Source organism: Lissotriton vulgaris, chromosome 12, assembly GCF_964263255.1.
Source record: "Lissotriton vulgaris chromosome 12, aLisVul1.2, whole genome shotgun sequence".
Taxonomy (NCBI): Eukaryota; Metazoa; Chordata; class Amphibia; order Caudata; family Salamandridae; genus Lissotriton; species Lissotriton vulgaris.
The window spans coordinates 95767880-95784117 of record NC_141700.1 but is presented as its reverse complement, the minus strand read 5'-3'; the positions used below and the strand labels follow the sequence as shown (position 1 = coordinate 95784117).

The following is a 16238-nucleotide window of genomic DNA, read 5'->3' as shown; positions in this document are numbered from 1 at the left end:
ACAGACATACTGTGGTATTGAAGCAAGTGCCCTGGAGGTGCTAGGGGATAAAGAATCGGATGATGGGAGTAGGATTATGGGAGAGGAAGGCTTGAGCCCTGCAACATGAGAACTCAGAAACTGAGATTTTCAAAAGGGCACAGAGAGCCAAGGAACCAAACATCCACAAACACAGCGACAGAAAGCATACACACAAGTCAGTGCACTGTGCCAAGTGGGGAAGCCCTAGGCAATAGCAATATTCCCCAAGTAACACAAGTCTGTGCTAAGACATCACTTCTAATGAGGTACACAAGCTTTTAAAGGACTGTTCAGGTTCAGCAACAAGATGGCAATATAATATATTAAGAATTATAATTTACTATAGTCTAAAGCTCTTAATTGTCTTCATCTTACACTGGAATGAACTACAGACGTAGTACATCTTAAGAGTAGATCTCTGGGAATGCAGAACAACTTTGGGAACAGGCTACAAAACTTAGAAATGGGTTTGTTTGATGGTGCAAACAAAGCCATTTACCTTTAAGGTTTGGAGATAAAAAAAGTCACAGTATTACACCAAAGTAAACGAATAAGTCAATATCTCCTGGTTCCGTCCTTATTATGGTTCAATAATTTAAATGGAGCAATAGCAACATAATGTGTCAAACAAATTCATCAGGCTTTAGAAAGCAGGTTATTTAAGGGACAATCATCCCACAAGGAGCTCTAAGATTTTTTCGCAACAAGTCCATAACTGTAAACAGGAAAGAGGAGGATTCTGCATCAGGGGTATACAAATTAATCTGCATGCTCATGACAATGGGTAGAGTTGGGCATGGGAAGCTATGTGAATGCAATTTTTTATTTTTTTTATTTAATCAGACAAACAAATGGAAAATAGACAAAAGCACTTAGATAAAAAAAAATCCAAGGTATTCCATCATTATTAGTCACATGGTTGTAAGAGCGAAAACTGATACTGAGGCAGCAAGGCTATATCAAGACGTTTCGATGAGGGACTAAGTCAACTGGCTGTAATTTAACGCATCAATAAAAAACAGCTGCACACAGTAAAAAGGACAGTAATTTCAATTAATAAGAAAAGCAGTACAATTTTTCATCATTTGGTGTCCAAACCTTAGTTGTATTTCCTTTGTGGTGACTTTTCGAAACTGAATAGAAAGAAGAAGACTTTATGCCTCTTTTTAATTTAACATGTTGTGAAGAATACTTACCTCAGCAAATTGGAAACAAACCATGTATGAGAAATATATGTAAATCGATATGGTTAGGACAAAGGATTACAAAGTATTTTAGATTAAATATTAGTTTAAGAAAGGTTATAAAGAAATTAGACAGATCTTATTGAGAAAGGCGAATTTCCAGAGAGGCACACTGATTGTGGGAGTTTAGGTAAAAGTCTGAAATGAACAAAAAAGCCACAATTTTCTTGAGAAGACAGCATTTCCTCTTACATACTTTAATACTTTACAAAAAATGGCTCCAACGCCTCGTTTTTGGGAAGCTGACAACAGGCTACTGATCAACCATAAAAAATCCTTGGTACCAAAGGGCAACTCTCCTCGATCATCAACTGACAGTATTCGAAAATGTCCCATTCCCCGTCCACAAGAAACAGATTTCTAATACATCCTCGTCCCTAGTCCACTACAGCTTCACAAATTCTCTACTGGACACACAAGCTGCCAACTAAAATCCTCTAGTGTTCGGGGACGCAGAGAACAGCCTGGCCACTACCAAACATCATTCTTTGCAGGCTTTGCTCTTCCAAGACCTTTTTATTCCCTGAAACACCCACATAACTGTAGAAGTGAAGGGAAACCTGCGAAAAATGTTTCAGAATAAATCAAATTCTGTTACAGTGCTATGAATCTGCTCATTCATGTTGCCAAGTTGACTCTTTTCTAAACAAGTAGCGCCTGAGTGCGAAGACCAAGTTAGTCTGCGGGATGACCGAATAAGCCTGTAATTAGTCCTGGACAACAAATACATCCCCTATGCAATAAATAGGCAAAGGAGCTCAAATATTCTGGGCATTTGAAGACACAATTTCATGGAAGTAAACTGAAAGAACAGAACTAGTCTATCCCGGCCAAAGCAAAACTTCATTAAGTTAAGCACCAGGACATACATTCAATGGCCTTATGTCAAAACCCAGATGAGCTGCAACAATGCTGATCCAAGTTTCTTCCCTGCAAACATGCTTTTCTCGTCTATTAAACAATATAAACCATAAAACCTTCTCTATCCAAGAACAGAATTTTCATACCACCTTCTTACGTTCTCTCGTGGCGCAGTGAGAGGGTGTGAGCACTGCCAGACAGGACAAAGGATAAATAACACTGGGCTCAAGCTTGACCACAGCCAGCCAAACAAACAGTCGCTGGTAGTTCTGTACTAAGCACATGCGGTGCACAGGATCACAAACAGAATCAGCCAAAAGAAAGACATGCACTGTGACTAGTTTATGGGGCGCCATTCACAGCAGGAAGGCCCTTACCAGGTGACCAGGACCTATCCCAGTGCGGCCAAAATCGCGCTCAGTCGGACTCTCCTAGGAGCGTGCCGCTTTGGTAAAGGAAATGCTGTTGTGAAAAGGAAGGAAGGAAGCCAGCCACCCAGCCATGGAAATAAAACTGGCGACTTACGGAACAGAACGATTTATCGAGACTTTCCGAACTCGATGAAAGTTCCTGGGAAATGGAGGAGAGGTTGTGGAAGGAGAAGGAGAGATAATAGGAGGGGTAAGGAGAGAAGAAAAAGTCAACAATTAAGCTCCACTTTCATCAAAATCACTTTTGTTCATTTTGTTTTTCAATAAAAGAGATAATCTCCAATTAACTGTTCCCAAGTTTTGTGCCTCCAGAGGGAGGGGATGTTGGGATAAACATTGGGCATTACTACTGTGGTCAGCAAAACTCAAATGTAGTGAATATCTTTCTGGCAGTAACACGCCTTATTCCAAGCCTGGAAACAAGAAAAGCATATCTATCGTGTTAAATGTTCAAATGCCTGGTGGCAGAAGCAGAGGGTGCTAGTCGGAGTTTCGGAGGGGTTAGCAAATATCACTTTAGCACCAAGGGTCATTTACCTTGAAAATGTGCACAAACTCTGCTTTTCTTACCAAGGAGCTTTCAAAGGAAAGGCTTCTTCAATAAACATGGAGACAAATTTTATTGTTTTTTAACAACATATACACAAATTACATTAGGGACACACAGCAGCGATAATAGCCATTACACACGGATTAGACCTAAAAAAGAAAATGCACGTTAGAAGCGACAAATACTGGAGCTAAAATTATCTTTTAGCTTGGACTTCAGCTGTAAACAGACTCCATGATGTCCTTCAAGAAAGAACATGGTTCCCTTGTTAACACAAACAGACTCAAATCAACAGTGACATTTCCATGCAATCATACATTTTTATGATCCGACCCCAGATTGCATTGCAGTGAAGTAGGTCTTCCTTCCTCCAACTTGGCTGCAAACTATTTCCAAGTTCCATTGTCTGAAGGGCATCTTTCCTTCCTGCAGCTGAAGTCACACGGACCATGATCACTGATCTCTTAATATAACTCTACTGAGGAGTCTTATCGATTATTGGACAATAGGGAGTAAAACATATTTGTAGCATATCTTGCTGAGTTCCTTTACTTTTGGAGTGGCCCCATAGTTTGATAGCGCAGACAGGCATGTCGGCAAACAGGACAACTATGTATCAAGGTGTGCTCTGGCTTTCCGGCCTACTGGGAGTCTAATCTTTAGGCCACAGATTAGCGGGAGAGATAATCGGAATAATATATCATGTTTCCCCTAGGGGAGTTGTAATGTAAATCTGTGTGGGTTTGTTTTACCTTAAAATATAGTGTGCCTTCATCTGTTACTTGCTATTTCCCTATGATCTTTTGAAGTCTGCAGATCTCATCTAAGTAACATTAGCACTATTTGATATAGCACTTCGTACTGATGTCAAGTCTATCTCTGTGTGCTCCTGATTTGGGCACCTAAGGATTTGGGCATGGAAATTAAACAACTTGCCCAGATTCACAGAAACTGTTCAAGTCGGCAAAGGAGGACAAAGGCACAAATCTGAAATTTCAGTTGGCACTTTAGACAGGACAAAATGTCACTCTGAGCAGAAATACCCTCTGGCGTGTGGACATTCTGATCAACAGTAACCGCGTTCAGTCAAACCCTCATCTGAAGGAGTTTACCACAAAATCTAGGAGGTGTTGATAAAAGAACACTGGAACAATAACTCCACTTACTAAAGAAGAAGCTCCAACTAAAGGAAGTAGGCCCATCTTTCACTGGGATTCATCTGGTGAACGGATAAATCGGTGGGGAAGAGGCTACAGAGGGTTTAAAGGCCTGGTCTAAGTACTCGGATCAGAACAGAGGTGTGGGCTTATTGATGGATGGACTACCTTTTTCTCAAGCAATTTAGCAATTGTTGATTTATCACAAATATGAACATACTAGATCGGTAACTTAAGTACCAACTGTTGCAAAAAGCAATACTAATGTCAAGGCGTTCAAGCGGTTACTGCACTGTCTTAAGGCCCTGTGAATAAAGCGCAGTAATCGATTGTGCAGTGACCGCGTTGTGAGCAGCCTGTCTGTCCAGCACACCGCTGTGTACAATTTACATCGCTCTGAGGCCTGCCCTGTATTTTTATGCTTTCAAGGTAAATAAAATGATAATCACCATGCGAGTAAAAGTGATACCTCGTGTATTGCACTTCAAATCTGCAAGACTGTCTGAAAGTATCCCATCAAGATCAGTTGTTACTGTTATGCTTGCCAAATGTGTTGATGACTCCTTTTTTAGTCACAGTAACTATCACAGGTTTACTTACTTTGCAGTGGGGCTAGCGTCACTGGCAATGGATAACTATTACTTCATTTAAATACATTGAGCTAGTAGGCCACCTTCGCCTATAACTTGCATGCAGCAGAACTATCTGCCTATAGTTAACTCTTCAAAACTCTGCTAAGTGTCCATGCTGGGACTCCACCATGCAGAGCTGTAACCAACCTTTAGACCTATCAGACCAGTCTTCTGCCACTTCTGTTTGCCCCTCACCTTTACTAATAAAGGTTTCTCAAAGGGCACATATTTCGCCTAAATTATTTTCTACCCGCGTGTGTGAACTGATAGACTAGGCTTTAGATTTCTCAAATATTTTGAAAGACGCACTGTAGGTTTGTTTTTTTTGGAAAACTAACATTTGAAATAAAAATGTTATTACTCTACGCGGTTTGGCCTCCTGTCAACTTATAATAATCAATGTGTCCAAACTTTGAAGACGATCCTCATCAGAGTCAGACCGGGAGGGGCCTGATGTTAATTGGAAAACTGACAGCGCTGAGGTGTACGCTGTGTGATCATATTACCATAACCAGAAAAACAAGACTATTGCCTGCTGGGTTATTTAAGAGAGTCAGATGGCTGTAGTTTTGATATATCTCCAAATAAAACTCTTCCCAGCACACAGCAGTCACAAATTAGAAATGCAGAATAATAAACTGTTGAACAGGTGAGCAAAAGAGGATAATATTTTCTTTAATGTGACTGTACCTCTAGAACTCATGCTTAGACCCAACCTGTAGGTATACAGCCCACTACTGGCAGGACTAAAAGCCTTTCTTTAAAGCTGTATGATCATAGATTGGAAGGCTGCTACTACCGCTACTACTACGTAGGCACGGATATGCACTAACTAGATGTTGTGTCGCTTAAGAAGTGGTTTTGAGCGATTGCAGAGGTAAGTTGGAGGTAGTTGTGATCTGAAGAGTTTCTAAAGACCAGGCATAACTATCTCCTTAATTGTATCCTTCCATGACATATGGACAGATATCACAGCACAATAACAACTGAGAAGAGGAGAAAGGCAGCATCAAGTAGTCAATGTATTATGAACACAGATTACTAATCCTTGCAAGCGACATTGTGCACCGAAAATAAACAGCAGTGCTTGCTGAACGCGCGATAGGAAGACCTGGTAGTCTGCTTGCAGATCTGACCGGAGCGAGCCTGAAGGATGTAATGGAGGACACTTAGGGGACTTGAGGAATGGATAGGCATTCATTGGAGTAGATGACTTTCCCTTTTAAGAGTTAAAGATATAGGAGTTTTAGAAAAGACCTTGCCTGCATTCATGCCAGATTCCTTGTTTTGTCCAACAGAAGTGAAGAGGATAGATGATCAGCAAACAGCAGAAGAGCAGGATGCGCTGTAATAAATTCAGAGAACACCTTTAGGATGTATGAGTGCGTCAGATAAGGGAGAGAGGGGGGAGTGCACCAGGTCGTTTCCAATTAACAAGGGTGTCCGGAAGGGTTGTGTGCTTGCCCCATTTCTTTTTTCTATTTACACAAATGGGGTGGAAGCTCTCCTGCTGGACTCAATACCAGACGTCCCTAAAATTAATAATGTTTGCAGTCCAATTCTCCTGTATGCTGACGACACAGTGTGAATTGCCCGCACAGGCCTTGCCCTTCAAAAGTTACCAGTTACACAGTCAGTGCTAATTCCCAGCAATGCCGACTGAAGGGTGCTCAACAACGGATGCAACAGGCTGGTGGAGAAATGTCTTCCTGGACGGCGTTGCTCCTGAATTCTCCAGTCGGCATAGCTGGGAATTAGCACGGACTGTGTTCTAAATCTGTGAACCCTCAAGCAGCATCGGTTCTGAGCATCCGCTGCGGAGCACCGTTTGGTAGATTCCCCATACCTTCATACAGCTGGGAAAGAGTACTGGCTGTTGTTAATATCTGCGAGTCAGTAAGCAGGATTATCGTCGGGGGCACAAGTTGCTGTTGCACCGACAGAACTGATTTGTACAGTTTGCTCAACACAAAAAGCCCGGCTGGGTTTATGAGAAGGCTGTCCTCCCCCACCCCACAAAGTCCTGAGGAAGACCCGCCCAGACGCCCCAAGTGCACTTCCAGAGGGTCGAAACGTCGACGAATAATATAGTGGACCTATTGTATGAAAATATTTAATACTGACAATTGCAGTGTACAGTTGTATAGTGGAAATAGCATAGGCCACGATAAACTTTTCTTGTGTCCCCCCTTGTAAATAATGTTTGAATATTTTGTATGTTACACCTGCGCCCAGAGCACTAAAAGTCACAAATTGCACTTATTGTTCACTTCTTTACAGCCTTTTGGTAAAATGATATACATTGGAAGTATTTATGAATGATTACAATTGATTACAATTTATAAAACTTTACATGAATACGTAGATGGTTTGGATTCTGTTCCTTAAAACATTTCTTGCTGGAATCACTTTTGAGTAAAGAGATGTTTGAACGCTACATATGTTTATGAGACAGTAAAAGAAATACTTTGCACCCAAATGAACCAACTGTTTATAATATTGATTTACTGCCCAGGTTCATAGGGATACTGGGTCAACCCCATTGGATACTGAACTAAATATGATTTTAAACAATGTTGTGTCTCAATGTATTTTCTATAATCTTTGCCTAATCCTATGGTCTGTGTTTCTGTGGCGTCCTTTTTAATCCAATCACGAAGAATTTGGAAATTGCACTATACACGAGAATGAATTATAAACTGTTCCCATCAGTTGGTTTTTATTAACTGTTCCCTAATGCGGTTTGTTATGTTTTTATCTTATGCATATATGTATTATGTATAGATGTTTTTACTGAACTATTATGATCTTATATTGCAAGAATCGAATAAAGTAAATTGACTGACTGAGTACGTATTCAAATCGTCAAAGACCCTGGAGTCCCCCAGAGTTCCTGAATCTTCCCTGTTCTCTTTGACATGTGTCCTGCTGCTGTTCAAGCTTAGATATCTTCTAATTTTCTCACTCGTTCATGAAAAACAGATTTTATTTTTTCCTGCTACTTTACTTTTTCCCACTCCTCCATTGATTCTTTTTTTACTCGAAAAACATAAGTGCATTTTGTTTCCTCAGCCTTACCAGGTACATACCTCTCCTTCACTGGCTTACTATTCATTCTCTAATTAAGTTTCCTTTTGCCTACTTGTTAGCATTAGAAAATACGATGTCGGTGTACGCCATGACATATGTATGCATAACAACGACCTCTCATCACTGTTTTTGTATCCACCGGATATGACCTCCCCATTAACTGAGAGTCAGAAATACGTAGCCAGGCAGGCCCTGAAACCTAGGCCTGAAGCAACTGATTGACAGACCACAGATGGGGTGACATGTAGCCCATAGATGAATGGCGAACAGGAAAAACCCTGATCGATCCCACAGATAGGCAGCAACACCACAATGGTCCAAGGAGATTGGCCCCAATAAAAACACATTTGACCGGAGGGGTGGCATTCCCTAAACATCATAAATGTATATGCCACATGAAGTTAGGAACACTCAGCCAATCAGAATACAGAATGCACACTACACGCAGTGATCACGTGCTCCCCAACCCGGATATCTGGACATGTACCCACTGGTCCGCACCGTGCCCACGAAAGGCCGAGACCCACCTGTGCTCTATATCAGGTAGTCAGATTTAGGACTCTGTGACTAGGCCCGGATTTCTTTCTCTAAAGGAATGTACAAATTGTTTTTTTGACACTCCAAGAAATCAAAAGAATGCTGGCCATAACCAATGTACTTTGAGACAGTCTTCAGCCCCCGACTCTGTCGCTGCTCTCCCTGTCACAGCGTTTTATTAAACCAACTGTTCCTGCTTTGCCAAACACCTCTTACCTTTTATTTTTCAAGGTCAATTCACATTTAAGCAACATATTTTTTAATAAATGTTTTCTTTGGCCAATCCTTATTTATGTTCTTACGTTTCTCTGTAAAACCCACTAGATGCATCGTTCTACTTCATTATTTTTCTTATATGTTCTGTACTGTATCCCACCTTTATTCTTTCACTATTACTCCCAAACTGTGCAATGAAACCTTTTTCTATGAGAAGTGCAACGTCTAAATGTCTTAAGCAATTGCTAAAATAACATTTTGACAATCTACTTACATATGATGTAGTTGGCTTAGTTTTCTTATTATCATGTGCTGTTTGCTTCCTCGGGGTTCAGTACTTTCAATGTATTTATTTCTCGAGTTTTTATAAAGTGCAGACTTGACCAGAGGGCATCAGAGTGCTTTACAAAGTTTGTACAGACAGCATTTACAAGGAATACACAACAAAAATAGTATGCCTACATACAGCAATATAAATATAAGGAAATAATATACAAAAGAGGGTGAAATAAGTGGCTGATACAGTTCGGGGGTAGCGATGGTAGGATGTAACGGGTTGGCGAATGAATTAGCAGTTGTTTCGGGGGCAAAGGCCTGCTCTTCGATGGTTGGGGGAAGTGCATCTGAGCACGTTGATTATTTTAAGAGTGTGGGTTCAGGTATTTGTTGAGAAGAAATAATGTACGTTTTTTCCTGAGATATATGTATGACTGATTGTCACGAAGTTCTTGAGGCAGTGCGTTCCAAAATCTGGGCGTATTCCCAGAGAAGTAACAGGTGAAGGATTCTTTTTTACTAACATTTGGGCGGAATCAGGGGCAGAGAGTGAGTTGCGCTGATGCCTCTTTTGGCCAGCTTTTAAAAGTTTGCTAGTGAGAAAGCTTCGATTTCCAGTGCAGAGAGACTTGTGGATTATGCAAGCAGTTTTGAATATGCTTCTCACTTCGACAGGTAGCCAGTTGAGAGTTAAGTATGGGAGTGAATTTGTCATATCACCACTCTCCAGAGAGTAGTCTAGCCGCTGCGTTGAGTGTGGATTTCATCGGGATAGGGTGGCTTTTTGGGGTACCAGTGATCGTTGAATTGCCGTAGTTCGGCTTGGAGAGGACTAGGGATTGCTATACAGTCTTCAGATTTTCAAGGGGGATGATGGGTTTTATTTTTAGGTTATTCAACATACAGAAGGCACTTTTTGCCTGGGTATTAATATGGTATTTCATGTTCAAATTACTGTCATGAGTTATCCCATGTGACTTAAAGAGATATAAGCAATATTAAGTAAGTGAATAAAATACAACAGGCTAAAATACAGATTTTTTTTGTAATCAAGTATGACGTCACATCTGACACAGTTTCCCCTAGGTCCCTTGAAGAAGGTATTTTTGGCTTTTTTTTTTATTTATTTATTGTATAACTTCACAATTTATCAGAAAGCATTTGATCATTAAAGTCTGCTTTTAAAAAAAAAAAGAATTTACTTTCACAGAAATGTTAGTTCCAATGATTTAACAACTGGTAAAGAATCCTATAACTGGTTCAAATGTTTACATGAATATGTGTACATACATGTATTGGCGCCAGATAAAAACCCATTTCACTGTCCTTGCGGAAACACAGGCACTATAATATGGCAACCTAAGTCTCAAAAGGCATTCATCACACATAAACAAAGTGTGTTATATCTTAAGTTACCCATAATTTACAATATAAAATAAAGAGTTTTATGGAACAGAAGCTCAATCTCAACAATTGTTCTCTAGAGTTTATATCTGGAAAAGGGAAATTCACCATAATGGCAGAAGCTCCACTAATCATTCCGTTAACATATAGTGAATCATTGACTGCAGTTCTTTCAGATTACCCTCTATTTGGGAGAATCCGTACTTTTGAAAAAGTTGTTTTCACCCATTTTTTTGAAAATAGGCATTGAGCATACCAAGTAAAATATATCTCCCAAAAAAGGCATGCAAATAAAGAAAAACACCCAGTTTGTAACAGGGATCATAAGAAATGTCCCTGTCTATGTCATCTCTTAGTTTTGCAAATGTCCTGCATGCCCAGGGTCAAACTTCCACTATTAAGCAATAATCTGTTAGACAGAGGATCTTAAAATCTAAAGGTTTATTGCAATAAACAGCACCTAGCAGAAACACAGGAAGAAAAGCTCAGAACATATGACAAACCCTTCCCTGCCTTTTAATTTCCTGACATTGTACAGCGCCTCTGGGTCCATCAATTCAGATGGGCTAACAAGAACTGCTAATTTTGTTTTTAAAGAAAAAAATCTTTGTAATATCTGCCCCTAACTCTCGCCTAATCTATGGGCTATGTGTACCCATCAATTCCAGGGCAAGGCTATGGTAAAGCATTTCACTTACCTTGCTGTTGCTCCATTATATGCATATATCATAGCTATATCAGAATGCTGCAGTAAAACTCAGTTTAAATTTGTGAAGAAGGACTGTCCCTCTAAAAAGTATGATAGCTGATTAAGGAGCATAACTTATTTAAAAATATCCTTCTTAGCATACAACCATGTTAAGAACTTGGCCTCAGCCATATTCTTCACTGTGTGTCCTCATAAGCTCTGGAGAAAATGTGTGTTCCTTGCAGAAGCAAGGGTTGGGACAATATCAAAATGGATTTTACATCTTCTATCCCTGGAACTTTGTAAAAAGAAATGCTTAATTTATACCGATCCTAATGTAATAATCCCCTCAGCCTTCTTTTCATGTTTTGCTTTGTTTGCCATTATTGCTTTCATCCATAGTGTGATTTTCCTTGTTAATTCTTCAAAGGTGAGTAATGCCAATGCAGGATTTATATCACTGCCGCCTTAAGACCTCTGGTATAAAGTGCTTTATAAATATAGTTACTGAGTTCAGAGTACCACCTAGCCCCCATGAAAGATTACGAGTGGTTAAGAGGAGTATAAGACTTATAGCTCACTTACCCAACTTATATAAATAGGCAATAACTAGCAAGAAATTAGCTTTCCCCTAAAGTTGACTGACTCGTGTCACAGTAGGCCCATGGATCTCAACAACTACAGAATCAGACGAGAAAACCTAAGAACCAGAAAGAATAACGCTATAGGATTTTTCGCAAAAGGAATCAAATGTCACAGGTCACCAAACTGACCTGTTGCATTTGTTTACTTTTGAGAAGGAAATTACATCACCTGTAAATCAGGCGAAAGGACAGATAACTTGAGAAAGTTTCAATCGCAAAAACTCAACTATTTGTTGTGTATTGAGACTTGGTGGCGAGTTTCTTAGTAAAAATGTCATACTCAGTAACAAGCATTGGAAATGCAATAGGTCTCGCACCATTAGAGTTAGTGCTTTTAGAATTGTTTATGGGTTTTTTTTGTAAATGTTTAGCATTTTTGTTTCCTGTAGCCAATGCAAATGAATTAAAAACATTTCTAAAAGCTCTAACTGAAATGGTCTGAGACTTATTGCACTGTGTGAGGGTGAGGTGTTGAGGGTGAGTGAGGGTGAGCGTGAGGGTGGGTGAGGGTGAGTGAGGGTGAGGTGTTGAGGGTGAGTGAGGGTGAGGGGTTGAGGGTGAGTGAGAGTGAGGGTGAGTGAGGGTGAGGGTGAGGTGTTGAGGGTGAGGTGTTGAGGGTGAGGTGTTGAGGGTGAGGGCGAGTGAGGTGTTGAGGGTGAGTGAGGGTGAGGGTGAGTTAGGGTGAGTTGTTGAGGGTGAGTGAGGGTGAGGGGGAGTAGTTGAGGCTGAGTGAGGGTGAGTGAGGGTGAGTGAGGAGTTGAGGGTGCACGTTTGAGGGTGAGGATGTGTTTTTTTTTTAAATTGCGAAAATAAGTGCTTTGGTAGCATTCTGCTCTTCTACAAGGAGCACATCACAACACAAGAAAACTAGTTCACTGCAGTGCCAGGAACGACTGTAGCACCGCACAGTTCTCTTTGAGAACCACAAATATGTTTTTATTTATTATTCGTTTTTAATATCGGCCAGGTATTGGCTGGTCTCACAATGTTTCATAAAAACCATGGCAAAGCAAAATGGGCAGTGGCAAAGCTAAAAGACTGCTAGCCAATTCCAGACAGATCAGCATAGCCAATGCTTGTTTTTTTAGCATCGCTTTTCTGTCTGTTTACTTTATCAGTCGGGGATCGTATGGGCAACGGTAGAACACTTTTTAAAAGGGTTATTCGTGTTTCAAGTATGAACTGATGGGAAAAATATTAGCTGTAGGTGATTTACCTATTTTTAACAGCTCCAACATTACTGGTGATGTGTGGCGGAAGCTGGCCAAGTGGGAAGCCTACTCGTCAGTCAAAGCCAGCCTCTAACTTGAGTTGTAGGAGGGATGCTTTTTAGGAGTCCTTTTACAATGAACTTCCTCTGCCCTCTCTGCTGTCCACGGTGCTCTGAAGGCCAGTCTCCCCGCAACGCACATACAGGAACCGGAGCACAGAAGAAGTGGAGGAGAATTTGCCAGTTTCTAATAAAGCAGGCTTAGATCCTCGCTGCCCGTGCTTGGATTATCAACAGGGCGAGGACAATAAAGTGGAGAAAAAAGGGGGGAAAGTACTCGGCTGGAAAAAGATGCCCAGATCAAGCAGACGCTGACGAACAAACACCCTGTTTGGAGAAATGCGACACGGCGGGAAGGGGAGGGGGCGGAGCGGGTAAAATTAACAAGACGGAGGGAAGAGGGGGGAGGAGAAATGCGACACGGCGGGAAAACCATGGCAAAGCAAAATGGGCAGTGGCAAAGCTAAAAGACTGCTAGCCAATTCCAGACAGATCAGCATAGCCAATGCTTGTTTTTTTAGCATCGCTTTTCTGTCTGTTTACTTTATCAGTCGGGGATCGTATGGGCAACGGTAGAACACTTTTTAAAAGGGTTATTCGTGTTTCAAGTATGAACTGATGGGAAAAATATTAGCTGTAGGTGATTTACCTATTTTTAACAGCTCCAACATTACTGGTGATGTGTGGCGGAAGCTGGCCAAGTGGGAAGCCTACTCGTCAGTCAAAGCCAGCCTCTAACTTGAGTTGTAGGAGGGATGCTTTTTAGGAGTCCTTTTACAATGAACTTCCTCTGCCCTCTCTGCTGTCCACGGTGCTCTGAAGGCCAGTCTCCCCGCAACGCACATACAGGAACCGGAGCACAGAAGAAGTGGAGGAGAATTTGCCAGTTTCTAATAAAGCAGGCTTAGATCCTCGCTGCCCGTGCTTGGATTATCAACAGGGCGAGGACAATAAAGTGGACAATAAAGTGGAGAAAAAAGGGGGGAAAGTACTCGGCTGGAAAAAGATGCCCAGATCAAGCAGACGCTGACGAACAAACACCCTGTTTGGAGAAATGCGACACGGCGGGAAGGGGAGGGGGCGGAGCGGGTAAAATAAACAAGACGGAGGGAAGAGAGGGGAGGGGGGAGGAGAAATGCGAGGTAAAACAAGACGGACGTGCACGCGCTTTTAAGCTCAATGCGCATGCGCATTGAGCTTAAAAGTCACGGGCACTGCAAGGAATCGCCACGATTCCTTGCAGTGGATAAAGAGTGGATAAGCCCCCATAGTCTCGCTTGCTCGATGCGCATGCGCATCGACAGGCGAGACCTAAAAATGACTGGGTGAGAAAGGATTACTCCCTCAGAATACAGTCACTTAAGCGGAGATACTGTAAGTAGGGGTGGAAAGCACTCATCCATGGATGGGAAATCTTGCCTTAGGTTGTCAGAGCAGAACTCTGAAGAAGATGGATAACCGGGACTGGCCAACAAGGACATAAGAATAATGAGGCTTGATGGTAGCACTGGATCCTTTGAAGAACCATTGGAAACAGGATTGGGGATGAAAAGACATACATGAATTTTCCCAACAGTCGATAAAAAGGCTGTATTAGATTCAAAAGATGAGTCAGTGTTGCCAGAAGCCTGCATTTTCACTCATAGGTTACATTTAGCAATTCAACCAAGGAGTTGTAGCCTTGGTTCAGTTCAATCAAACCAACTAAACTCCCAACAGAAATGACTGAAGTCCAGGAACTGCAAAACTGTGTACCAGTGCGTAAACCAGTGGCCCCAGACTGTCCCCAAAAGACCAATTACCTCAGACTATCCAAACCCCAATGTTGTTGCATTCTGTTGAGTGCACAAAATGATGTACTCGTGCTTGATGTGAGATCAGGCCACAAGGAGGATCACTCTGGTTGACTTATGAAGTCAAGAGCAATGCCGCTGAGACTGGAGTCCAGGGGTGGAATGCTGCAGCCTAATATTAGGACCATACGAGGAATGATAGGAAGCACACTGCTCAAAATAACGTGACTTAACATTGGCACTCCAAAATAGGCAGGAAGCCCAAGAAATGCGGCAAAGACTAGAAGCAACTGTACAGGCAAAAAACTACATGAGTGGAAACAAAAGAAAATGTTATGCTAACTTCAAAGGTAAGCTGCCCGGCAACATCAATTTTCTCTGGTCCCTAATCATCGGATAACAAATTGTTCAAAGTGAGAGTACAAATGAATCACTAATTGGAATAAAAGTACTGTATCATGTAGTGGCTGTAGGGTTAAAATTGCAGTGATCTTGGTCTTAATTTGTGTGCAAAATATCCAACATGCAGGTGGACAATACAACTCTATTGTGAGCCAGCAGCCACCTTTGTAGGTCTTTTGGAGTGACAGAATATTCCATTCGGACACAAGATAACAGCCATGAGGTATCGAAACATCACTAGACACAGTGAGGATTGCAGGTGCTACACATTGGTGAGGAGAAAGGCCCGCCTTATACTGCCACATTGACGTGTCTCATTGGCAAGGGCACACTGCGGACACAAAAGCCATTCTTGACGGGCGGGTTACTAAATGCAGTGATGTCAGTTGCTGGTAATTACTGCATTGGTATGAGCTTAACTCAGGAAAATTCAACCGATTGCTTAATTGTTCTTCAGAACTTGCCCAGACTTATCCATTTAGAAGGACAAAGTATTCCCTGTCCAGGACATGGCCATCACCACTACACAAAGAGTGGATGGCCCTCACTGCTCTGCTGGTGAAGAGTTGTTCAATATCACGCCTATCTTTCTGTTTCACATCTGCACACCAGACGGCCTTTTGGGACTCACCAGGACTGCTCACAAGGTGGACAGGATGCACCGTATGGCTTGCACAATATGCAAGAGTATGCAAGAGCTATTAACTGCTGAGACTCACAAGCTTGTTGCCACATAAGATGCCAGTGCTGGAGGGTAAGAGAAGAGAAACAGTGATAAAAATGAAAACAAAGCAGGCCGGAGCTCCTCGTAGGAATTGTGAGCAAGAAGCAGATAATGTGCTACACTGGTCGGTGAGGACCTTTATGGTAAAAGGGGCATAGTCAGGTAAATACTACATTTTGTTTTACTCTGGCACGGTCACCATTCAAGAGCTCTTACCCCCTTAACGTATCTTTACATTAAAAGTGCTTCAAAAACAAAAGTAGCAACTCTTATTATGAGAATCCGGTAAATTAAGTTG

At 41.5% G+C, this 16238-nt stretch overlaps 1 protein-coding gene across 2 annotated transcripts in view; it reads right to left on the bottom strand.

Moving 5' to 3' along the window:
• PI4KB (phosphatidylinositol 4-kinase beta) overlaps positions 1-16238 on the bottom strand; it is a 256070-nt gene that overhangs the window by 133008 nt on the left and 106824 nt on the right. The window contains exon 3 of one of the 2 annotated variants that reach the window (XM_086947346.1): positions 2652-2696. The exons of the other annotated variant lie outside the window; for it this stretch is intronic. Coding sequence (XP_086803472.1) covers positions 2652-2696 — 45 coding nt within the window. The remainder of the gene's footprint in view (positions 1-2651; positions 2697-16238) is intronic. 2 annotated transcript variants of the gene reach the window in all.